At 36.1% G+C, this 25,609-nt stretch overlaps 1 protein-coding gene across 1 annotated transcript in view; it reads right to left on the bottom strand.

The window, feature by feature from the left end:
* Positions 1 to 1,660: 1,660 nt before the first annotated feature.
* The window catches only part of LOC140163038 (bifunctional UDP-N-acetylglucosamine 2-epimerase/N-acetylmannosamine kinase-like), a 38,901-nt gene continuing 14,952 nt past the window's right edge, over positions 1,661 to 25,609 (bottom strand). The window contains 9 exon segments of the mRNA XM_072186379.1: positions 1,661 to 2,826; positions 5,128 to 5,244; positions 7,934 to 7,969; positions 7,972 to 7,998; positions 8,001 to 8,114; positions 8,695 to 8,847; positions 9,710 to 9,778; positions 18,086 to 18,215; positions 19,269 to 19,479. Of these exon segments, the coding sequence (XP_072042480.1) occupies positions 2,591 to 2,826; positions 5,128 to 5,244; positions 7,934 to 7,969; positions 7,972 to 7,998; positions 8,001 to 8,114; positions 8,695 to 8,847; positions 9,710 to 9,778; positions 18,086 to 18,215; positions 19,269 to 19,479 (1,093 nt within the window). The 3' untranslated portion in view covers positions 1,661 to 2,590.

Below are 25,609 nucleotides of genomic sequence, written 5' to 3' on the forward strand. Positions count from 1 at the left end.
TGTTTGTGGTGACTTTCTGTTTTTTCCGCTCAAATGGCCGATTCCATTTAAAGTTCACTCTCCACCTGTGGAAGATATTGGAAAGATCTTCCACATGGGGAGTATCTATTTCAAATGGAATGAACACATTATTAGGCAGCTCTGTTTGAATTTCATACACCTGAGAAAGATTCAATCTGAATCTTCCACAGAGGGAGGATGAGTTTCAAAGAGAGTTGGTTAATGTACGAATTCCATTTAATAATCATACTCCCCCTGTAGAAGGTAATTCCAAAATCTTTCATTGGGTGAGGGTGGATATTTAAATGGATATTGTTCAATTTTGGATCTTTGCCCTACCCCCCCCCCCACCCTCCCCACCCCCCAAAAAACCCAGCAACAAACACACAAATGATATATTAAAGTTATTTGGTCTTCAAGAGACACAATCCCATAAAACAAATACCTCGTAGCATTTATCGGGTTAAGGCTTATCCCTCTTGTGACACTCTGATCAGCACACCAAGGCACTGCAGCATAATATTTGATTGATACATTGTATAACATTGGATCGATTGAGCCCATATTTATTGGTCGAGCAATGAGTTTTCAAATGTGACGCAATCTGGTCCATGGAGGCCAAAGGAGGCATTTTAAAAAATTGAGTTACCATATTCGTTCCAATAAGTGCCAACACCCAGAGTATTTTCAATTTGCTAAAGGGTACCATTAATGTTGAAGTGACAGATAGACGTTGATACAGTGAAATAGCTTGAGGATTTGGAAGTCCTGCATCAGAAAAGCTACTAGAACCTCTCGGGACCGTATTATAACGTAGGTAAATTTGTCTCTAATAAACGGCCCTTACGAAAAACCATGGTAATTGGTAAACCAGGTAAAAAACCTGGGCGCTTATTGGATACGGTACTATAATTATTTCATATACAAACCTTAGGCTATCATAAACTGAAAACACCAATGCTCTAGCATACTTGGTTCTGTAGTTATATGAAGTTTTGTGATGTCTATTTTCTTATGTATTTCATTGTTTTTTACTCCATATTTTTGCCTTTATCTCAATTTCATATTTGCCGCCTTTGGCCTCCACGGACCAGATCGTGTCACAAATACTGTACACGACTAAATATTTTAAACTCATAGCGAGACCAATACAAATTTGACATATAGCTTCCAATTTTATCATTACGTTTTGGATCCAATATTTTCACACACTTGGATTCATCAAAACATAATAATACTGACACATATGCAGTGTTAGAGATAAGGCAGCCAGGCCAAAAGCCAGTAAAAACTGCAGAGGGTGGGATTTTTTTAAAGACCTTAAACTGGCCCTTGAAAATGATGGGTTAATATTTCTAACACTGCTGACATGCATGCACCAGAAATATTTCAATGTACTAGTTTTAGTTTTAACATTTATAAATCATAAAGTACAACTGTTTTTTAAAAACTATTGCACTGGATGACTGAAACCATCCACTCATTTGTAAAGAAAAACAGTATTTATCATGCAAACTTTGGTTTTGGTTACGGTATCACACATTATTATGTTTTCAGGGTTATTAGGAGTTAAGAAAACCTAATAATGATAATATTGATGGCTTATTTAGCATGATACCATAACATATCGGTTTGTCATACAAATATCGAACTCGCCGTTGGCTCGTCCTATATTTTTATGACTCATCCGATATGTTATGGTATCATGCTCAGCCATCCAATATTATATCAAACTCGGTACTAATGCTGTATCTGCTTCATCTGACGTCACTATGAGCTCAAATGATCTCATCCTCACCGCCAGAGTTCTTAACCTCCATTCCTTACAGATAACTCAAAAATTGACCTCAAGTTGTAAAGTATGAGTTTTTGTACCCAACACAATCAAAAGTCTATCTATGAGTCTACAAACATGTTGAGGTTAAATGAACTTTGTACAGGCAAAGGAGAGTGCTTGAGATCTTAGGCGTACGTCATTTACACATGCTACTATTATAGTGCGTCTTGTCTCAAGTTGAGAGTAACTCCATGTTGGATTTTGCAGTGACAGATTCGAATCAGTGTGTTACGTGGTTGCGTCGCCAGCGAACAGACAAGTCGCCCTTCTGCCTGTGTGTATCTGCCCAGCGGGATTGGGTGAACGCATGTGATTTGAATCTGCCATTATGAAATCCAACATGGCGTTGCTCTCAACTTGAGATGAGACACATTATGTACAGGTGTATAGTGCCAAATTATGTTCTCATAAAATCTTAAAATAAATATTATTTTATACAATATTTTCTGTATTATATTATACTTATGTTCACTCAGTTTTTGGTCTGGAGAGCTTCTCCGTCATTCCTGATTGTCATTAAACGAGCGGTCGCTTGTTTCGGTTTTTCAGCTTGATAGCGTCATTAATCACGGAATATCATCCATATGTTTTTGAAATAGCTGCTGGTTTGAATTCTTGTCCAAGAGAACGGGAGGAGTCGAGAGTGAGACACTCATAATCCTGGCATCAATGATGATTATGCCTACATTAACAAAGATAAAAGCACTGGCCTAGCAATTAAAAGGTCCTGGCCTTGATCCCCAATCAATTTGATTAGTATGTGCGCCGTGTCGCGTATTCTAACACAAGACTGGCGGCACCGAGAAGCGCAGGCTCTTTGAGTTCTGACACTTTGATCTCGACGCCTTTGGCGGAATCCAACGCTTCTCTATTGATGGTTTTGCTGACTTCTTCGTGGTAGATGGGCGCAAAGTGACCGCTGAGGACAATCATCGATGGGTTGAGGATGTGTAGGAGACTGATGGTAGCTGTAGCTAACGCTCTGGCACCTGTTAAATGAAAGACAAAGAAATAGATTATAATTGGGCTATTCCAGTTGAACTCCACAAACCCCCTATGGGAGATATGGTCTTAATCTCCCACACAAGGGGTGTCGATTTCAAATGGTGTCATCCATTCAGGAAAAAAAAAAAAAAAAAAGGTTTGTCTCAAAGCTCACGAGAAATTTAAAAACAAATCAAAAATGCAATTTTTTTTTTTTTTTTATTCCCGACTTTTTCATGGTATTTTGAGTCCCGACTTTTTTCATGGTATTTTGAGAAAAAAGCCTGATTTTCCCCGATTTTTTCTGAAAAAAACTTTAAAAAAATAATTTTTTTGAAATAAAAAAAATTTCCGCTTTCTTTTTTGTCAAACGCGTGCGCAAGCTTTGAGACAAACTTTTTTTTTTTTTTTTTGCCTAACTCCACTTGAAATTCACACTCCCTGTGCAGGTGATGAAAGTAATGTCTTCCATAGGGGCTGTAGACGATGTACCTGTAGACAGCATGGATGTGCTGTGGCCCAAGAAAAGTCTGAAAGTGTAGAATTAGGATGGCTTATACTACAACAAAAGTTCATCATCATCGGGAGCTCGAAACAGCTGTAACTATGAGATATTGAGACTGAAAATCACACTAAAACGGCAGAGTAATGCTGAAAAATTATGCAATAGATAATGCGGCCTATACATGATCAATTTGATTGATCAATATCAAAGACCCTATAATACAGAGTGGATATAAAATCTGCCATTGTGCACTGTACACACGAACATTAATAGTGATTTTATTGTTCAACCGTCAATAAAATCAAACTAGATTAGATCTCTTCAATAATATTGAAGAGAAATACTATCCAGTCCTGCATCTAGGGTCCCCAATATTGATCAATCAAATTGATTGTGTATGGGCCGCATTAATACCACTGAAATAGCACTAAAAAGTGTTATTTTGTTATGCGATTAATGTTTATAATCACACTGAAATTGACCGCAACACTTCTGAAAATTAGTGGTCATTGATTTTACTGAAATGGCCCTAAATCACACTGAAATGTACTGGGTCATGTTATTAATTGTTATGAAAAATAATCCCTGGACAATAGCCACACTGAAAATACCCAGAATAACAATGGAAATGGCTGAGTAACACTGAAAATAGTTTTCAGTGTGATTTTCAATGTTAAACTTTCAAAGTGTATACAGTGCTACATGTACAGCTATGCACATAAAAACAAGCTGCTGCTTAATTACATTTGATCCACTGTTACTCCAAAAACAATGATTAAAACTTCCATTTTACCATGTTTACAACAGATGTTCTGATTGACAGATTCTGCAATCATGTGCGAGAATTTTTAAATTGTGTGGGTCGGTGCCACATCACCTCTGGTTAATGATACGACTCACAGTCGAGTGAAAACAAGTGTCGATTCAAATGTTGTTGTTGATGATTGCTGTCATTGGTGTTGAGTACATTTCGATAGCAATAGGCCTAATTAATGGTAAATTATCACATTTTGCTCAATGTTTTGGTCAAATTGCAGCTACTGCACATGAACTGAATTGAGTTTCATATATCGTCATTGGGCAGGAAAAACCTCCTATGTGTCATTGGCCCCTGAACATGTTTAAAGCAAAACCTCCTATGTAACCGGTTGGCAGTTTTGTTTTAAACATGTTCAAGGGCCACAAACACATAGGAGGTTTTTCCTGCCCAACGACGATATATTTTATCAACACTGTCATATTTTTTATTCTTTTACCAATTTTTTCCACATGAAAATAAATTACAATTTCATTGAGTTATCCTTCACTTTTCAGCTATTCTTACAAATTATAATATTTGTAACGCTCTCGCTGGGATCACTGATAAGTGTATGTTATCACACGAGTTGGGCGCAGCCCAACGAGTGTTATAACACACTTATACATTGGTTACAAACATATATCAACTTGTACCCCCTCATTATCACTGTAATTGATGTTATGTCTCGAAAATCATAACATTTTCACAGGTGGTCTGATAACACACTTATACATTGGTTACAAACATACATCAACTTGTACCCCCTCATTATCACTGTAATTGATGTTATATTCACAGGTGGTCTGACAGTTCTGTGTGTTCCCTGCCGTGGGCTCCCAACGATTATCATTGCTGGAGTGGATGTTATGATATCAGATATATTCCCTCAACTTTCAGCACACTCTTTGAGTGAATTTCCTCCGTTCATATCACAAAACACCGCATACGGTCCAATGTATAAGACCCTTTAAAAGTTATTGAAAATGAATGATAGTCTCTTACCAATATTTAGAACGGCTTGTGCCTTGGTATTGCCAAGTTTGGCCGACTGTATGAGATGCTTGGCTGTGATCTCTTCCTCGGCACCAATCTTCATTCCATTAACTACTAGTCCTCCCTCTGTAAGAAATAACATGGTCATGATTAATGTTAATTCAATGCATTGAAATCGAATTGAATTGAAATGAATTTTGGGCGATTTTCATTTCAATGCATTGGAATTGAATTGGAATCGAAATGAGTGGGCTTGGGCATGAATTGAATTGGATTGGAATTGAAATCATTGTGAGCAATGAAGAATTGAATTGGATTGGAATTGAAATCGTGTTGAGTGATGAAGAATGAAGTGGAATTGAAATGAAATTCAGCTTTGATTTCAATTCAGCATTTCAATTCACAAGCAGATGTCTGTGATTCCAGATCATTCCACCTGTAAAAAGTGTCCTTCCCCCGTTCTGAATTCTGATACACTTCCAGGTATATTCACACAAGAGACACACATTAAAAATTTAGCATCAATAGTGTTACAAAACTTATTGCAACTAAGTATTCTGGAAAGCTTTCATTTAAAAATGATAGCATAAAATACACATACGCTCGTATATTTAAAGGTATGATATCATTTCTCATACACAGGTATGGTTAAACTTTTTGAGACTTTTTGGGAGTTCCTCTTAATCTTTCTTTAGAAGAATATCTACTGCAGGGGTTCGCAAATAGCGGCGCGTAGATCCCAGGGGATGGGGGATTTACCCCCCCCCCAATATTTTGCCAGGGGATGGTCCATACAATCACCCCCCCACATGTTGATGCCGGTATGTGGGTTTCTGACTTAATTAACCTCATATTTGGCCATTTTAGCCACAAATGTGCAATTTATGCCACTTTTGCACCATATTTTAAAGATGGGAATTCCCACTAAAAGAGGCATTTTTGTGATGGGAATTTCCATGCAAGAAGGTGTGTTTAATGATTGGAATTCCCACTCAAGAGACACTTTCATCATGGAATTCCCATGCATTAAGCACCTTTCATGATGGGATTTCCCATGCAATATTGAGAAGAAAAGGAGTGGGAAATCCCAGTGTCATCTTTGGGGGGTGTGTGGATAATATCTGGAATAGCCCATTTGTGTTTAGATTTTAAATGTGTTTACAAATCAAGGACAAAAAAGTGTTCAATCTCTAGACACAGTTTTCGCAGTGTGCCTTTGGTCAATTAACACAAACTGCAAACAGTATTGGAATTGGAATTGAATTGGAATTGAAATGAATGCTAAGAATTGAATTGAAATTGATTAGCTGTTAATTTCACTGCATTGGATTGGAATTGAAATTAAATGATTTTGAAATTGAAAAATTGAATTGGAATCGAATTTAATTAATTCTAAAGCAAGGTGGATTGAATTGGAATTGAATAGCAAGACTCCAGGTGTAGAAAGAATTGAATTTGAATAGAATTGAAATCAATTTTCTGGAGTGAAATAACAATAGTCATGATTAATTGTTTCATAACAGCCTGGCATTAAACTACTATACAAAGTAATAACACAAATATGATCATGCTTGAAGAGCTGAACAGCCTCCATTAGGCCCCCCCCCAAAGTTTGTCTCAAAGTTTGCGTGTGCATTTGTAAAATCACACAATTTGAAAAAAAATTATTTCTGGAAAAATTCAGCAAAAATCAGATTTTTTTCTCAAAACACCATGAAAATACCAAATCGGGGGAAAATCGCATTTCAAACCACTGTGAGCTTTGAGACCTTTTTTTTTGCCTTATATCGTTCTACTAACCCTCCTTGTACAAAATAATACAATACATGGTCATTATTTGGTTTAAAAATAGTCTACGAATTCAACTGCTATTAGCACCGAGTGTGAAAACCTTTGTAACACTCAAGCTTAAAGATGCAAAATAACGCTAAATTTTGGGCTCTTGACAAATGCCAGCAGTACACTATTTGCCCTCTATCAACAACAAACCTAAATGGCGGATTTACCACAACGTTGCACACAAACATTTTGAGTTGGTAGTTATTGGTGTTGTCACATTTTCATGTATAAAAGTATTAACATCCCCTTCTACATAGTCATTAAATACATTTTGGGATATAATAAATAAATTTTGGATTTATAAAGCGCCTTTCTCCAGATCTTAGAGGACTCAAAGCGCTGTAATTTTCGCTGCAATGGTGAATCATCACAATCAGGACAAAACTGGCCTGAGGATGGATCCTTGAGGTACCCCATCACCATGATAGCTTATCTTTCATCAAAGCTCTAGCTCCCTTTGTATGGCACCCCCTAAGGCCAAGAAAAAAAAATTGTTTGCTTGCCCTCAATTGAATTTTAACAATTGGGTCGGTCGGTCGGGATTTCTTTTTTTTTTTTTCTTCTTTTTTTTTTAATTACTAGGAAACTCTAATGTTTGTATTAATTAAGGCTCAAAATATGAAAAATCAGACAATTTTGGTGTCAAAATGAATCAACTAACATTAGAAAACAACTAAAATGTTGAACACAAGCTCTAAAATACATTTTTTTTACATCTTCAGAATGCAAAAATTTGAAAAGAAAAAAAAAACTTTTTCAGGAATTTCCAAAAATAGGGTCGGTATTCTTTTGTACAGTAAATAGAAAAAAAACAACTTTTTTCTGATTTCCAAAATTAGGGTCGGTCGGTTGAGGGCAAGCAAACATCTTTTTTTTTTTGGCCTAAGTTATAGCTCTCCAGGCACCCTCTCCCTCCACATAAACATTCAGGTCCATCCATTGATACTTGGGGCCTGAGGATGGCACCATAGCTTACCTTTCATCAAAGCTTTAGCCTCTCTCTGCAAGGCACCGCCGAGCTATAACTTTCCAGGCAACCTCTCCTCCACATAAACATTCAGGTCCATCCATTGATACTTTGGTATGTCCGAGCTCTGCGGCGCAGAAATTTGTGCCGTGGAGTAGTTTGCCATCTTGTATGTATCCTCCTCCGATACCTAGTGGAAATATGAGACTTACTAATTGATTGATTTGATTGAATGATTGACATTGATTAAACAATTGATTGATTAATTTGGGCAAATTAAAAATGTTTCTGGCTCCTTTCACAGCCAATTATGAGGGATCCTTGATTTTCAATTGGTATTTTTACCACATAATATTCTTGCCAAAACAATTGGTTTCACAAGTTGTGAGGAAAAGGGAAACAAGGAACACAAATCCACCTCTTCCACAAGTCAGTCTCTTACACAAGACATACCACCGCATGCTTGATTGCACATTGAGTATCTCTGGCAAAAGTACCTCTCTCATCCATAATTGACAGTCAAAAAAAAAAATGGTTTGTCTCAAAGCTCACGAGTGGTTTGAATGTGAAATGCGATTTTTTTTTTATCCCCGACTTTTTTCATGGTATTTGGAGAAAAAAATCTGATTTTCGCTGAATTTTTTTTTTGAAATAAAAAAAAAATCCGCATTTCTTTTTTTCCAAATCTCACGAATTTACAAATGCGCACACGAGCTTTGAGACAAACCTTTTTTTTTTTGGCCTTATGGCTTTATTAACGCCTTCCCTACCTGTGCCTGTTGCTATTGTAATGAAATTAGCCGAGTTCTTTCCAAATCCAAACTTTTTTTCTCCTAGAGCGGCACAATTGCCATCATTATCCACCCATACCGGTAGATGCAGCTTGCTGGAGATGGGAGTACGCAGGTCTATGTTGTTCCAGCCTATTGAAAAGAAATATTAAATTGACACTTAAGCAACATATTAAACCCTTCTTGTAGGGTCGATCCGGTGATTTCTGGCCACTTTTAGCCGACAAACTGCTGATTTTACATGCATATTCAGCTACATGTAATAAAGAGAATTTTAACAACAACAGAAACTCTGGGCCGGTCGGGCCTTTTAGTTTAACCCCCTGAGCACTATACTACCTGCCGATCTAACATTGCCTTTGATTGGTCAATTACATATTATCTTCATTTTAATCACCAATCAGAATGGAGCTTTGCAAATTATTCACCCCAATTTTTTTGTGTGGTGAAATTATTTTAACAATGTTGCTGATTGGTCCAATTGAAAATGAAAACTTATTTTTGACCAATAGGCAGGTAGTGCTCATGGGGTTAATTTTCCAGTAGCAGTCCACAATTCTTTATCCCTACAGTCCCAAGAATAGTCAAGAATGTAAAGTATCGCCTAAATTAAGATTTAATTTATTACAAACTACCGTATTTCGTCAAATAGTCGCCCCCCCCCTCAAATAAACGCCCCCACCACATTTTTCAACCAAGATGTTTCAAAAATGCCGATATTTCCATGCTATCTTGTGTAGTAAGCTTACCAAGTTGCGCACATGGTCGATAAGAGCGTCAATAATTGGCGAAAATCTGGATCAGAAACCGGAAGTGAGCCAGAAGTCAGTGTTTCTAGTTCATAGTTCGTCATTTTAGCGTGTGTTTTTAGTTTACCTAATGATTTTAACGGGAATTATCATTCTAATATTGACCTTGAATAAACGCCCCCCCCCTTGGGAAAATGTAACGCCTATTTGACGAAATACGGTATTCCTTATTTGTTGGTACTAACCTTCAATGGCTTTCGTTGCATGCATTACGATGCCCTCTCGTGGGTTAACACGTCCACCAGTACTAATACCTGAAAGAGATTTAAAAAAATTAACAACATTGCTTTATTAACAGTTTCAAGACACACTGGGCAGGGATAAGTAGGCCTGAAGAAAACAAACCCTGAAAATCTGGAAAAAATGGTAGATGTCTCATTTAAGACAGACCATCACAGTATGCTAATTAGGGTCAGGGGTTATGGGAGTTAGGGTTAGTAACCCCTGCCCCTAATTAGCATATCATGATGGTTTATCTTAAATGAAACATTTACCAAAAATTATATGAATTTGGGATAAAAAGGCCCAAAGCGGGCTGAAAGTAACTTGGAATTTGGAATTCCAGATTAAAGCCATAATGTACAATCTTATAATATGAAATTTGTTTTTTTTTCAAATCTGATTTTTTGGCATATTTGTAATGTTTACACATGTCCCAACTTGCACCTAAATGGAATCGGTCAAATTTATTGTGTTTGTAGGTCAACATGAGCAAAGTTCGACATAATGTCATAATTCAAAGAATTATGACTGTCACATTAGAATCGTAGGCCTGTAATTAATTTTGTAATTTTTATTGAGTTTGTTATAATCGCGCGCCATCGCGTCTTTTTAAAAGCATTGCTTGTTGCTTAAAGCTTATAATAGGTCACAACAGGTCTTGAGTCACTGTCCTGTTTGGTCAGTCACCCTGTATAAGGTTGGTTGAGTGATACTATTGATTGGAAAGTTCTGGGTATTCAATCCTTTTTTGTTAAGGTCTTTTCATAACTTTTCTAATGCTCTGCACACCTGGATTTTGGGTAATGAATTGATGGGTGTTCAGTGATACAATAGTGGTCAATGCTTTGTTTGTGTTTGTGCGCTGATTAATGCGAATTGTGATCTGAGGGAGTGTGGGTAGCTCAGCTTGATAGTCACTCCGTCCCAGACCATCTTGACGTTGAGTCATGGCAGAAAACTCTCAAGATTTCACATGCAGTTTTTCCTTCAAAATTTTATTGTGAATATAGACCTGGGGTCTATTGGCCATTTAGCATTTTACATCTTAGTCGATGTCTACTTGTGTATCGACATGATTAGTAATTGGGGCCAGGTTAAAAAGTAATAACTCTGGCAATTGGTATTGCTAATGGCATCGGGAATGCAGTGGAGTCCATGTCACAAAGGACTGGACCACATTTATTTTGGGTTCGTGGTGATGAATTCCTCGACCACTACAGTTGCCACTGCTTTGAAGTGAATATCGCCTGTGACTTGATGTAGTTTTTGCAACACATTGTAAGTACATTAATTTATTTTTCTGTAAATTTTGGATACTTTGGAATGTTTGTTTATATAAAAATCATGTTTGAAATTCAAGTATTTTATAGGGCATTTTGGTATTACCTTGCAAATTGGTGTTAGATTTATTTAAAGGTGGTAAATGTAATGTATATATTTGTGTTTAGAGTAGGCCAAAATATTTATTGGTTGGATTGTAAATTAGAAAAAAATCACTTTCAAATTTTCTTGAATTTGGTGCATTGCAGTCATGTGCCACACCCCAAAATTGTATCTTTGTCATGAACATGATGAATGAATGCGCTTTTGGTATTATGGTTAAATTCTTTTAATTAGGGGTGTTTTCGAAGTATGGTTTCATTTTGTAATTTAGGTTTGTTTGAGCATGTAAAATTTTCAGGCATTGAAATTAAAGTTTGGCTTCATGCTTTTGAAATTGAATCTTATTAAATTTAATAAATTTGTTTTGCTTTGTATGCTTGTGGACTGTGGACAAATATTGTTAGGTCGTTTTTCTATTTCTATTTGTCCTCAATACAGTGCCACCTTTTTTCTTTGGTTTGGATTTTCATTTGGAATTACGTTATACAACTGGAGACTGTGGTGTACTTGGAAAGAGTGCAATGGAAAGATCAACTCTTTGAACTCCAAAGCTTGGACAGAACTTTTCCTATGAACTTTAAATTCAATGGATTCTTTGACATACTGATATTCATATATATAGAAAGGGTAATAGTATAAAGCATATATTTCATCAATCACAGGTATGTTAGTTTTTTTTGGATGTTCTAAAAAATACTGCTCAAGCTCAACATAACCGTGATATCACTCATGGAGTTTAAATAATCCAGTTCATCATTTTTATAATTCTGTATTACAATTATATTACTGTACGGTACGTGTATTTGTTTTGAAGCAAGACTTAAAGACAAAAATATTAAAGTTTGCTTTCTCGTGAAGATTGATATATATATATTTTTGTTTTCGTATATTACTTTTGTTGGATAGCCATTAGATAACGGAGTCAAATTGTTTTCTCAAATTTTGGGTGACAATTAATGGGGGCTTGTCCGGGAATTCTATCCAACAATTTCCAAATTTAATTACAAGGGATAAATTAATTTTAGTTGTTAAGTTATACTAGTTTGTGTATATATTCTTACTATTGTTATTACTTTGTATTCACAGGCGACACTACTGTGCTGTGGCAGGTGAACTGGTCGAGGTGTCCCTACATTCCTGTTTTCTCGGGTTTTTTCCAGGTCAGATGTAGGCACTACTCTAACGTAGTGGTGTCTGGTAAGCTACTGTATTTTAAAGCTGTCACCATTACTGTGTTGCCAGAGTTATTCAATTTTTGTGTCATTTGGGTGATTGGGTCCCAATTGTTGCTTTGGTTTCTTGAGTCAGTGTGTTATTTTCATTGTGTTTAAATTTGCAGTTGATGCATAGCGTGTGTTCAGAGTTTTGGTTGCTGTTGTAATCACTGTTGTTCATCAATCATGGCCGCTAGTCAATTAGAGGTTGAAAAGCTTATATTTGCGGGTAAGGAGTTGGGTTTGCAAGGAACTGAACTTAAAGAATTTGTTAGTCATGAAAGGGATCGTTTAAAGCAGCAACGCGATACTGAACGCGATGAGCGAGCTAAAGAAAGAGAGCTAGAAGCAGAGCGAAAGCTGAAGAAACGCATGGCGAAAATCGAGTTAGCACAGGCACAAGCTGGCGTAAAGCTGAGGAAGCGCAGGTGAAAATCGAGGAAGCGAAGCGAAAGCTGAGGAAGCGAAGGCAAAAGCTGAGGAAGCGCAAGCACAAGCGCAGGCAAAGGCAGCGGAAGCACATGTAAAATCTCAGGAAAATGATGCTAAAGTGACAATCGAAATAGAAAGGTCTAAACAACTTCAATTGCAGCTTGAAATAGAGAAGGTTAAGAATGAGTCAGGGAATAGTCATAATGGTGGTAATACGCAAGGTAGTAAAGCCAGGACCCCAAAGTTAACCCCATTCAATCAGGACAAAGATGATATTGATGCATATTTGCATAGGTTTGAATTATACGCTACATCTCAAGGCTGGAACAAGACTACCCAGTGGGCAACAAGTTTGTCTGCATTGTTACAAGGTAAGGGATTGTTTGAATACTCTTCATTGTCACAAGAAGATGCACTGGATTACGATAAAGTTAAAACAGCCATCTTAAGAGCATATAAATTGACTGAAGACGGATTTAAGAAAAAGTTCCGTGAGGTAAGGCCTTTGGAAGATGAAATGGGCGATAGATTTGCTGTTCGACTACAGAACTATTTAGGACGCTGGATGGAACTTGATAAGGTAGGCAATTTTGAACAATTGCAAGATATGATGTTAAGAGAACAGTTTTTAAATTGTTGTACAAAAGAGCTGTCAACTTTCTTGAAAGAGAGCAAACCAAAAACTGTGGATGAAATGGCCAAATATGCTAATCAGTATATAGAGGCACGTGGTGGTTGGAATCCAGGTAATGCTAAGAATAAGAATGTCGGGTCTGGTAAGCCGAATACGAGTAGTAACTCTCATACAGATAAGAGTAATGAAAAGAGCAAAGGTTCCGACAATGGTAAGTTCTCCCAGTCAGGTCAAAGTACAATTAATAAGCGTTCAGGTGTCTGTTTCATTTGTGGGAAACTCGGTCATTATGCAAATAAATGTAGACAAAAGCAAACAATGGCAGCTATGTCACAGATGATGGAAGGAATGTCTTCTGAACTTCGATCAGTTAAACAGCGTCTTTCATCTCGGCAACAAAGTCACAGCGATTTGAATACTCAGAATGATATTGCCGGAGGTATGATCACGTTGAATTGTGGTCCCCAACTTCCTGTTGTGTCATCAGCTTGTTACGATTTAGATGGTCTTGGAATGTCGGTAAAGGAAGGCAAGGTTGGTAAACATAGAGTTCAAGTTATGCGTGATAGCGGATGCAATTGTGTGATGGTAAAGTCCAAGTATGTGCAATCTCATCAGAAGACAGGAACCATTGAACCATGTAAGTTAATTGATGGTACAGTCAAATACTACCCAGTTGCTAATCTGTATGTAGACACTCCATATTACGTGGGAACTGTAAGAGCATTCTACTGCGATGATCCTATTTGTGAGTTGGTAATAGGTAATATTCCAGGTGCTAGAGAAGATACAGATCCAGATCCTAATTGGGGTAAGTCTGAAGGTGAAAGTAAGGTGGGTACTCAGAAGTCAGCAGTAACTGAACGAAGTGACACTAGGTCCAAAGTCAAGAGAAAGGTACAGTACAAACGAAATGTTACTGGTAAGGATCAACTTGACGTTGGAAAGAAGGCGCAAACAAGTACAAATCCTGCTGAAGTTCAGCCAAAGGTATGTGAACTTGTTATGAAACGGCAGTCCATTTCTAGACAAGACGGTTTAAGATCAATGGTCTTGGGAGACAGAAGAGGTAATGAGTATGTAGTATATATGAGCAAAAGGCACAGAGCAGAGCAGGACAGCAGCACCAAAAATAGTAGTCATGGAAATACGAGAAACAATGGTGTGAATGCAACGTAAGTTTTGAAGAGGTAGGAGAGTCTTATAAAACCTTGGTCAAGAGGTAAATGCAGTTGAAAGAAAGGAATTAGTAGGAAGAAATGTATGTGCATACCAAGGTAAGATGTACTTTTAGGTGGCAAATGTGAGTATGGGTCTGTGTAAAGATGATGGTGGTAAGTAAACCTTATGACATTTTGTTAGCCGTGGAATTATAGTCACTTATTATACTGTTTAAAGTCTGGTACCAGCAGTTATGGGAAGTCAAATTGACATGTATAGACTGAGGAAGTTCTGTCATGGTTGACTAATTAAGTACTACAAGGTTTGTAGTTAAGGTTATTGTGACTAGGCTAATTCTGTAGAAGTGTCTACTGGTGTTGGAGTTTGATGTGTAGGTTCAGGTAAGGCCAGGAGTTCTATAACATTTGAGTTATGTTCTTGAGGTGCCAATGTGATTTGGTATTGGTATTTATGGTGTTACGGTGAGGAGACAGAGATCAAAAAGGTAATATAAATCTCTGGAGTGGGAGCTGGTCGCCTCCGCCTCTCCTAGACTCATCTCTTAAAACTTTTGGAAAAGAGATGTGTATATAATGCTCGTGGTAGAGTTAAGCCATTTGAATTTAGTTCATTTCTAGTTAAAATGTGTAGTATGTTGGTGCCTGAAAAGAGTGGTGAGTAAGGTATTCATTATACTGTGTCTTGTAGTTAAGGTTTGTATCATGATTGTTGTATTATTCTAATGTGAGTTTTGGTGTAAATGTGTAAACACATTTAATTTAAGGGGGAAGTCATTGTCACATTAGAATCGTAGGCCTGTAATTAATTTTGTAATTTTTATTGAGTTTGTTATAATCGCTGGCATCGCTCTTTTTTAAAAAGCATTGCTTGTTGCTTAAAGCTTATAATAGGTCACAACAGGTCTTGAGTCACTGTCCTGTTTGGTCAGTCACCCTGTATAAGGTTGGTTGAGTGATACTATTGATTGGAAAGTTCTGGGTATTCAATCCTTTTTTGTTAAGGTCTTTTCATAACTTTTCTAATGCTCTGCACACCTGGATTTTGGGTAATGAATTGATGGGTGTTCAGTGATACAATAGTGGTCAATGCTTTGTTTGTGTTTGTGCGCTGATTAATGCGAATTGTGATCTGAGGGAGTGTGGGTAGCTCAGCTTGATAGTCACTCCGTCCCAGACCATCTTGACGTTGAGTCATGGCAGAAAACTCTCAAGATTTCACATGCAGTTTTTCCTTCAAAATTTTATTGTGAATATAGACCTGGGGTCTATTGGCCATTTAGCATTTTACATCTTAGTCGATGTCTACTTGTGTATCGACATGATTAGTAATTGGGGCCAGGTTAAAAGTAATAACTCTGGCAATTGGTATTGCTAATGGCATCGGGAATGCAGTGGAGTCCATGTCACAAAGGACTGGACCACATTTATTTTGGGTTCGTAGGTGATGAATTCCTCGACCACTACAGTTGCCACTGCTTTGAAGTGAATATCGCCTGTGACTTGATGTAGTTTTTTGCAACACATTGTAAGTACATTAATTTATTTTTCTGTAAATTTTGGATACTTTGGAATGTTTGTTTATATAAAATCATGTTTGAAATTCAAGTATTTTATAGGGCATTTTGGTATTACCTTGCAAATTGGTGTTAGATTTATTTAAAGGTGGTAAATGTAATGTATATATTTGTGTTTAGAGTAGGCCAAAATATTTATTGGTTTGATTGTAAATTAGAAAAAAATCACTTTCAAATTTTCTTGAATTTGGTGCATTGCAGTCATGTGCCACACCCCAAAATTGTATCTTTGTCATGAACATGATGAATGAATTAAGCTTTTGGTATTATGGTTAAATTCTTTTAATTAGGGGTGTTTTCAAGTATGGTTTCATTTTGTAATTTAGGTTTGTTTGAGCATGTAAAATTTTCAGGCATTGAAATTAAAGTTTGGCTTCATGCTTTTGAAATTGAATCTTATTAAATTTAATAAATTTGTTTTGCTTTGTATGCTTGTGGACTGTGGACAAATATTGTTAGGTCGTTTTCTATTTCTATTTGTCCTCAATACAGTGCCACCTTTTTTCTTTGGTTTGGATTTTCATTTGGAATTACGTTATACAACTGGAGACTGTGGTGTACTTGGAAAGAGTGCAATGGAAAGATCAACTCTTTGAACTCCAAAGCTTGGACAGAACTTTTCCTATGAACTTTAAATTCAATGGATTCTTTGACATACTGATATTCATATATATAGAAAGGGTAATAGTATAAAGCATATATTTCATCAATCACAGGTATGTTAGTTTTTTTTGGAATGTTCTAAAAAAATACTGCTCAAGCTCAACATAACCGTGATATCACTCATGGAGTTTAAATAATCCAGTTCATCATTTTTATAATTCTGTATTACAATTATATTACTGTACGTGTATTTGTTTTGAAGCAAGACTTAAAGACAAAAATATTAAAGTTTGCTTTCTCGTGAAGATTGATATATATATATATTTTTGTTTTCGTATATTACTTTTGTTGGATAGCCATTAGATAACGGAGTCAAATTGTTTTCTCAAATTTTGGGTGACAATGACATTATGTCCTCCTATAGAACTGCGTGTTAAACGGACAAAATAACCAGTAGGGTTTCTTTCACTTTACCTTGTTATTTCAGCTCAAAATGGACAGAAACCCTTCCCAATAAATATCAGTACTTTGAGTATATAATAAAAAAATTAAAATTGGAAGGAAATCGTACATTAAGGCTTTAACCTGAAAACTTACATCCATGACTGGGATCTTTCAAATTCTTGTACAACAGTAGATTAAGGTCATGTCCACAGAATTAGAGAAGGAGAACAAAGACTCGGCCACCATCTTGATACAGGCATGGAGCAAAAATTGGGAATGCACTTGAGGCAGTCATTGTCATGCAAGCATGACATGGATGATGGATGCATTTGAGAGATGCACTTAATGCGACTTGCACACAATACCAAGATGCTTCTGATGAGATGCAGAATTGTTTCTGTTTGTCTCGGCGCACCATCAGCAAGGACCAAAATGTCCCCAATTTTCTTCCTATAGCTGATGGCGCTATTGTATATGTGGCGGTATCGAGTCCTGTTTCTCCTCTAATTCTGTGGTCATGTCTTCCATAAGGGTTGTGTGGATTTTCAACTGAAATAGGGGTGCCAAGCAAGTTACAAACACCTACATGTAGTCAGTTTTGTTTGGTTACCAGAAACACTCTCTATTCTTCATTTCACCTCTAGATTGGTAGTGACGTGGGTACTTTTACGCAATTGCGCCCAAAAGCGCACCATTAAATCGCCCTTTGCATGTGTTATGCTCTGCGCAAGGTGACAGCATGCAGTTCAATACTGCGACCAGCAAAATAAGCACCTACGTCACTACCAAACTTGAAGTGAAACAGGTATTAACTGTAGGTTCTGTGACATGGTGAGGGACAAAAATGACAGGGAACCAGCAAACAGGAACTTACCAACACCCAGAATCCTACAGCTAAGTCCTATTGCTTTCTGGGAGGCATCAACCAGCATTTCCATCAGGGTCCTTAGACGGGATTCGTTGTTATCGGGAGTACTACGAGACTCCAAATGCTTGATTACTCCCTGTGGGAACAAAATAACAAACATGGTAGGTTTAGTAGGATGTGATAATCAGTAAGGTACTGTCGGCAGAGTGCAAAACTGTTGAATTAAGCGCTGTGCAATAATGAGCTCTTGGCCTGCCAAAAATTGATTCCCCCCTCTTTGCACATGCCAAATTTTAGATTGCCAATTTGCAAACCATAAATGGTCTAGATGATGCGAGCAGTAAGTTTTACATATTTGAACGCTTTTGTACTGTTTTATTAAACCTTTTTAGAGCATGTTATTTAAAAGTGTGCCAAAAATTGCTTGCTCCCTACTCTCGGCTGGCCAAAATATATTTGCCCCCTCCCAAATATTACCCTCCCCTCAGGGCTCATAATTATTGCACAGCCCTTAAATGCTTTATTCTTTCTTTGCATTAATTTCAGACAAATAATACACACAAGTAAGCACACCCCTACACGTTTTCACCAACAAATGTGGACCCTATCAGCCTCCTTTGTAGTTAACAGCGTAACCATGGACTTTAAGCACTAATTTCACTATTGCAAGCATGGACTTTGTGGCAAGATATGATATTTAACCACCAAACCATGGACCTGGTAAACACCTACCATGGAGGACCTATAATACCCAATATGCATTATTACGGCATTTAGCTCCCCTTGCCGCTCTCTTATAACCGTAGACATCCACGGTTGCTGTGCATCCACACTTTAAATGTTAAATGTCATTGGTAGGTCCACCTTTGTCGGTGGAAACAAACACGTACCCCCCTTCACACGTAGAAAGAAACCAAACGATAACCGATAACACAAGAACATTTAGCATGTAACTTGTGGCCCTAACAGCACTCCATACCTCATTGGATACAATAGCAACCCTCAATTGGGTTCCTCCCATATCAACAGCTAAGGCACAACAATTTATAGCATGTTAACTTATGGCCCTAACAGCACTCCATACCTCATTGGATATGATAGCAACCCTCAGTTGGGTTCCTCCCATATCAACAACTAAGACACAAGAATTTATAGCATGTTAACTTATGGCCCTAACAGCACTCCATACCTCATTGGATACGATAGCAACCCTCAATTGGGTTCCTCCCATATCAACGGCTAAGGCACTCTGTGTCTCCAGGATATGATCAATGTCTTTGCTGATGCTCTCCGGCATAGGAGGGAAGACAAAGCCTTTCTGGATCTCTGTGTCCACATCGATGTTTTTTATGAATTTGATGATACGCGGGATGGCGTGGCCATCTCCGTAGATGTAAGAACTGTGTGGAGAGAAAATAAAATTATTTGAGGGGTTAAAAATTGTCATTGGGAGGGCTGAACATTTTAAAATAAAGAAATTTGTATGTTTTAAATAATGTTTATTTTGGGTACGTCCTTCTAGGAGTCAGAGGCATTTTGTTTTCTTTAGTGAGGGCCAAAGCCCCACTAGCCTACCCATACTATGACCACCCTGTATTTCATCAATTCAATAAACACCTTTTTATAAAGACTTTAATATAACTATAACAAAGTCCATTGTTTTTTATGTTTGGTTGCAAATTAATATTCACAATCAGTCCAGTGACCAAATCGCACCAATTGGGCAACTTTTGGCAATTTTCTCTGTGATGTTTGATGATCTTCAATCCCCACAACTTTTTACCTTTATGTCCCACATTTTTGACCCATTGTTTGAAAATCTAGCACTACCCCAATTTTGGTAGAGAAAAAAAAAGTACCTTAGCTCCAACAGCTTTTTTTTGTGGTAAGTTTCATGAAAACCGAATAAAAAATTGGGGGTTAACCCTTATGTAAAACTGCACAGAATTAGCCTAGCAGAAAAATCTTCTATTGAAAGAAATAGCTCTTCATTCTAGAAATGTGATCTGCTGAATCCCTCAATGGAGTTGTTGTACACTAGTTACAATTTGTCCACTCTGGAGTACAAAGAGACAACTTGCGCGTATACAGCGCGTAAACAGTGCGCAGTGTTGCGTCTCTGCTGCAGGTATGCATGCCTTCAAATTCAGCATAATGTGTTTGTCAACATTGGTACTTTGTACTTCAGAGTGTAGTCTAACTTTTTGACACACAAGCCAGGTGTTGCAATCAGTCCCTTCAGGCTCAGAAATTTGGCGAGAATCTGTTCGTCCAGAGTCTGAGATGTATGAATCTAAAAGAGATTCAACAGATTTTTTGAGCCTACAATTAACTTGATAAATTGGGAGAATGCTAAAGATTCTCATAAAATGCTGTTGCCAAAATCCAAATGGATCCTTGCAAGGTGAAACAAAATTCTAAAACTCTGCCCTTAACTAAAATGTATGGCTCATGTAGTTGGTGCCCTCAGCCTTTTCTTCCCCTGCCAAATTTTTAATATTTAGGTATAATTTTATAATCTTAAAATTATTTTGCAACTTAAATTGTGTCAAGGAGTCAAAAAATTGTTATTTATCATTATCTTCATTAATTTTGTTAAATATTTTGTATATTTTTGCTATTTCTCATTACTTTTCCAAATCCTCATGTATTTATAATTGGTTGACTGTATGCTTGGTGAGTTACAATGAACATACTGGAAAAATACTTGCAATAAATAAAATAATGCAATTTTAATTTAAAGTCCCATTCAGTGATCCCAGCACAAGTGTAAAAAAACTAATTATTTATTGCTTAAAAGTGAAGGATAAGTCATTGAAATTGTCATTTTGGTATTTTTGAAATGAAAAATTGGGCAAAAAACAAAGAAAACTGCAGAATTGCAGAAATTGAAGCCCCATTCTTATACATGTAGCTAGGCACCGGAGTTTTGCGCGGTTCGCGCAAAAGCGCACATTTTCGCGCATTTGGGTGTCCAAAGCGCATTTTGGGTTCCATCGAGAATGTTCACGATTTTGACCCATCGATAAGCTTAAAGTTAAAACTTACGATTTTATGCCCCAAATCGGCAGCATTTACAAGAAAATTCACGCAATATTGGTTCTAACTTCTGTAATGTACATCAAAATACAAATAACGATCATTAAACCAAGCATAATGTGGGGAAATTTACCCTTGCTTTCGACATTTCGATCGACGATTTGTGATGGTCGCCATCTTTATTTTTTATTTTTCCAGAAACTGGAAATGAACCCGAAATGAACCGGAAGTCGGTCGTAATTGATTGACATGCCATCGTTTTACCGATGTTTTTCGTGTTTTGCATTGATAACAGGGGATCACGCATTTTAGCGCATTTTGACCTATTTTTGGCGCATTTTCGGCGCATTTTGAAAAGTGGCCAGCGCATTTTGCTGTTTTAAATCGCGCAAAACTCTGGTGCCTACATGTAGCTAATTTAGGCCAAAAAATGTTTGGTTGCCATCAGAGACTGACCCAAAAAATCAGAAATCTTGGGTCAGGTTTTTTTTTTTTTTTCCTTTTTCAATCACTTTTTTAGAACAAACCTTAAATTTGGACAGTATTGAGGACATTTTATATTTTTTATTCACCCATTTCATTTATTAAAATTTAATACATATTTAATTAAAAATGAAGTATTTTCATTTTAATTCTGTCCAAAAACACATTTTTTTAAATGTAAAATGATCAAGAATTTATCAATACTAGTCTTTTCAAAATGGAGGAAGAACCCCCCCCAATTTTTTTTTTTTTAAAGGATTGACCTACCGACCCTCCAAATTTATGTCTTGGAAGGGCAACCAAACATTTTTTTTTTTGCTTTATATCTGTCAGTATATAAATTACAGATTCACGTAAAATGCCTTTATGTTGTCTAAAAACATGGCTTTCGGCTTGACCAATAGCAGGTTATGTTAGCACATTTATGAGTGATGACAATGACAAAGGTACCAAAATCTGAATTTTGATGATTTTTATGATAGTCCGGATTTAAGCACATCACTGAATGGCCTTTAAATTGTAAAAAGAAATGCAGGTTAATTATAATCCCTCAAATGTATTTTGTTTACCTCAATGATGTTACCAGTCAACATTTCCATTACAGTGAAAACCAATGAACCAATTATGTACGTAATGTGCCTGAAGAATCATGCATAGTCTGTTGCATAGCAATATTAGCTTGGCTACATTTGCATAATTATTTCTTACTTAATTGCTAATTTCCATTATCTACACTTAATACTCAGCCCTACTCAAACTGATGAGTGATGAATTATTAAAAGCATATGTACGATTTCGGTAAAAATTTAATTAATTTATTCCAAAAAGAGTAATACTGTCAGAAGGTTTTCATTCCATTTTAAATTGAAATAATTAAATAATTAAAACACACTTCAGGCTTAGTCTTTCACATTTTAGTACACCTAATGTTAGGTATACATTACAATCACACAAAAGTAGAAATTCAAGAAAAATTGAGGGCATCGCTGTGGATCAAATCACGACTATACATATTATGGCTTATAGGTAAAGTTGGAACATACATAACATTACAAATGAAAAAAATCAAGCTTTGAAAACAAAATTTTCCAAATTCATTTTCATTTTAAAAAGATGGTACAATATTGTCAGATTTTCAAAAAATTATTTTGTTTTAAAAACACAATTTTATTTTCACTAACAGTGCCCTTCTAAATTTGAACCAAACAAACGAGGTACAATGAACCGAAAATGGGCCAAGTTGAAATCCATGCATGCACCCAAATACTTTGATCAGCTCGTAATCGTGGGTCTTATAAAATTATAACATCGCTGATTAATATCAAAATATTTTATTTACCAGAAGCTTCACAAATTATTAATTCAAATTATATACTTTGTCTACTTCCCTTAACACAAAAATATAGACCAGACAGGTCAACTAACACAACTCAGAACTCTTAACATGGGTCTTCGGCGTAGTGGTAAAAGCATAACATTTCCCGCCTATTACGAGCTGGTTAAACTATATGGTCGCATGTCACAAATAGGTCACCCAAAAATGGAGGGGCCGTAACATGAAAACGCTTTCTTCGCACTTCAAGCTTGGTTTATTCTAAAAGTATAATACCTATTGTAGAAAGTTTGGTGTCATTTTGTAGATAATTATGTTCTTTATCAAATACAAAAAACCCCAAGTCAATTGGACAACTACTTTGAGAGTTATACTTCAATATGTAACATGTGTCAATGGAGGGGCAGGCGGGTGAGCAGGGCGGGTGAGCCCCATAGGATTGTACACAAAATTGTGAAAATATGGCAAACTTCAAACCTTTGTATCTTAAAAAGTACAACTAGCATGGACCACAAATTGCACATAATCCTGGACTGTAGATCTACCTCATAGTAGATCAACTGTAACAAAAGATGTAACTAATTAATTGCTTAATTAAATGCTAATTAAGACAGCTTTCCCTATATGTTACTGTACAAAGTGTACATGTAATGCTCCGACATTTCTAAATGGCCTATCTCTTGCCTGAGACACCCTGCTTATTCAAAAGTACACATATTTTTAAGGAAATTTGATGAGGAATTCAATTATGCTATTAGTTTTAGTGCCAGACATGGAGGAAAAAAGTTTTAATTGATAATGTCATACAAATTCTAAAATTATTTTACAATTTTTGACCACCCTGTATGTTTAACGCAAGAGATACCAAAGTTTTTCTTCCTAATTTGTTTGAAGGGCCCATGCAATGTCTTTCTGAATCCATATTTATTTTGAGCTACATAGCTTTCAGAAAAAGAAAATATGTGGTTTACCATGACAAGAAAGATGCTAATTTTGTTGATCTTCCACCCTGTATATTTCTTACCCACCCTGTATTATGATGTTATACTTTGTTGATTTGGCATCCTTGTAATATAAGCTTTCCAGAAATATATACTTATAATGGTCCAAAATGTATTCATTAAAAGTTGTGTTGAAGTGAATCAAAATTGGTGATATTTTTATCATTTAACATTATGTTACACAAAAGATGACCAATTCATGACATGTGACCATATGGAAGACATGACCTTAATCTCCCACAGTGTGGATTTCAAATGGGGCTACCCAGATGGGTGACTGCATTTGAAATCTACACTCCTGTGTAGGAGACTAAAGCTGATGTCTTCCATAGGGGGTGTATGGATTTCAACTGGAATAGACCACTGTCAGTTTATTCTAGCACCAAAATAACAATATCAACGAATCTGATTGGCTGACTTAATCGTGAATGTGTGACTTGCTTGTATCAACAAATCTCATTGGCTGACCAAATCATGAATGCGTGCATCAATCAATATGATTGGCTGGCTTCCCGGGACCCAAAGATGTTATTTTAAATCTCAGATTTGTCACAAAATTAATAGAACCTAAACCAAGGCTTTGATTGTGTTTTGCAAGGTCATTTTAATTCATTATCTTTTGTACATGTAGGCCTATTACAAATGTGTAAAAAACAGAATTTTGAAGGGGAAAAATATCTATCCTCCTGAGCAAATCGTATCATATCATAAATTGCTAAAAATAATAGCAATATTCAATAATATAAAGGATCAATTATATAAAATCTGAATCCATCCTGTTAATTACATTGCATGCAATTGGCAAAATAAATATTGCCACCATAATTAAACCCAACCATATGTTTCCTTGTTAACTCATTAATTAATAATAACAATTCGCTCACTATGACCTACCAATTACATTGCAATTTCCTTTTGAAAACACAAACGAGTCTGATAATGTACTGGGAACATTAATTCCCTTAACCAAGCCAGCTGTTTTAAAAATGTACTTTCATTTGACCAAGCCAGCTGTTAAATGTACATGCTGATTAAAAAATGTCAACAATTCACAATGTTGTTAGGCTAAAAAAATCCAATTTCATTTTTGGGAGCAATTTTACTGCATTTAAATTTTTTTTTTTGAGATATACAGAAAAATTATGTCAATCAAGCAAAAAAAAAAAAAAAAAAAAAAAAAAAAAAGAATGACAAAGTTTTTCAGAAGATTTTTTCCTCATACATTTTCTTTACAAGCATTATGTTTTAAACAACAAATCCCGACTCGTAAAAATAAAAATAATTAATAAAGCAATCAAAAACACAGTCGCATTTTTGTTTTCAGGCTATGCACATACAGGAAACACACTTCAAGTAAGCCATAGAGAATTGATTGTATGCATTGTGTAAATTATTGTGTAAATTATAGTGTATTTACTTATCCGGTATATCCACATTAACTGTATGTCCTGTAATTAAGTCTCAAAATCTCACGCCCTATTTCAAAATATGAACAAACACAAGTTTAACCTTTCAGGTTTTTATAATGTTGTGAAAGTTTTATTAAAATGTTAAATTAATTGTTTATATTTATTATCATTATTATTAAATTCATTTATTATCTTACCATTTATTATTAAGTTTCTTATTATTAAATTTTATTTATCAGCAGTTTTCATCATTGTTATTATTTAC

Source organism: Amphiura filiformis, chromosome 10, assembly GCF_039555335.1.
Source record: "Amphiura filiformis chromosome 10, Afil_fr2py, whole genome shotgun sequence".
Taxonomy (NCBI): Eukaryota; Metazoa; Echinodermata; class Ophiuroidea; order Amphilepidida; family Amphiuridae; genus Amphiura; species Amphiura filiformis.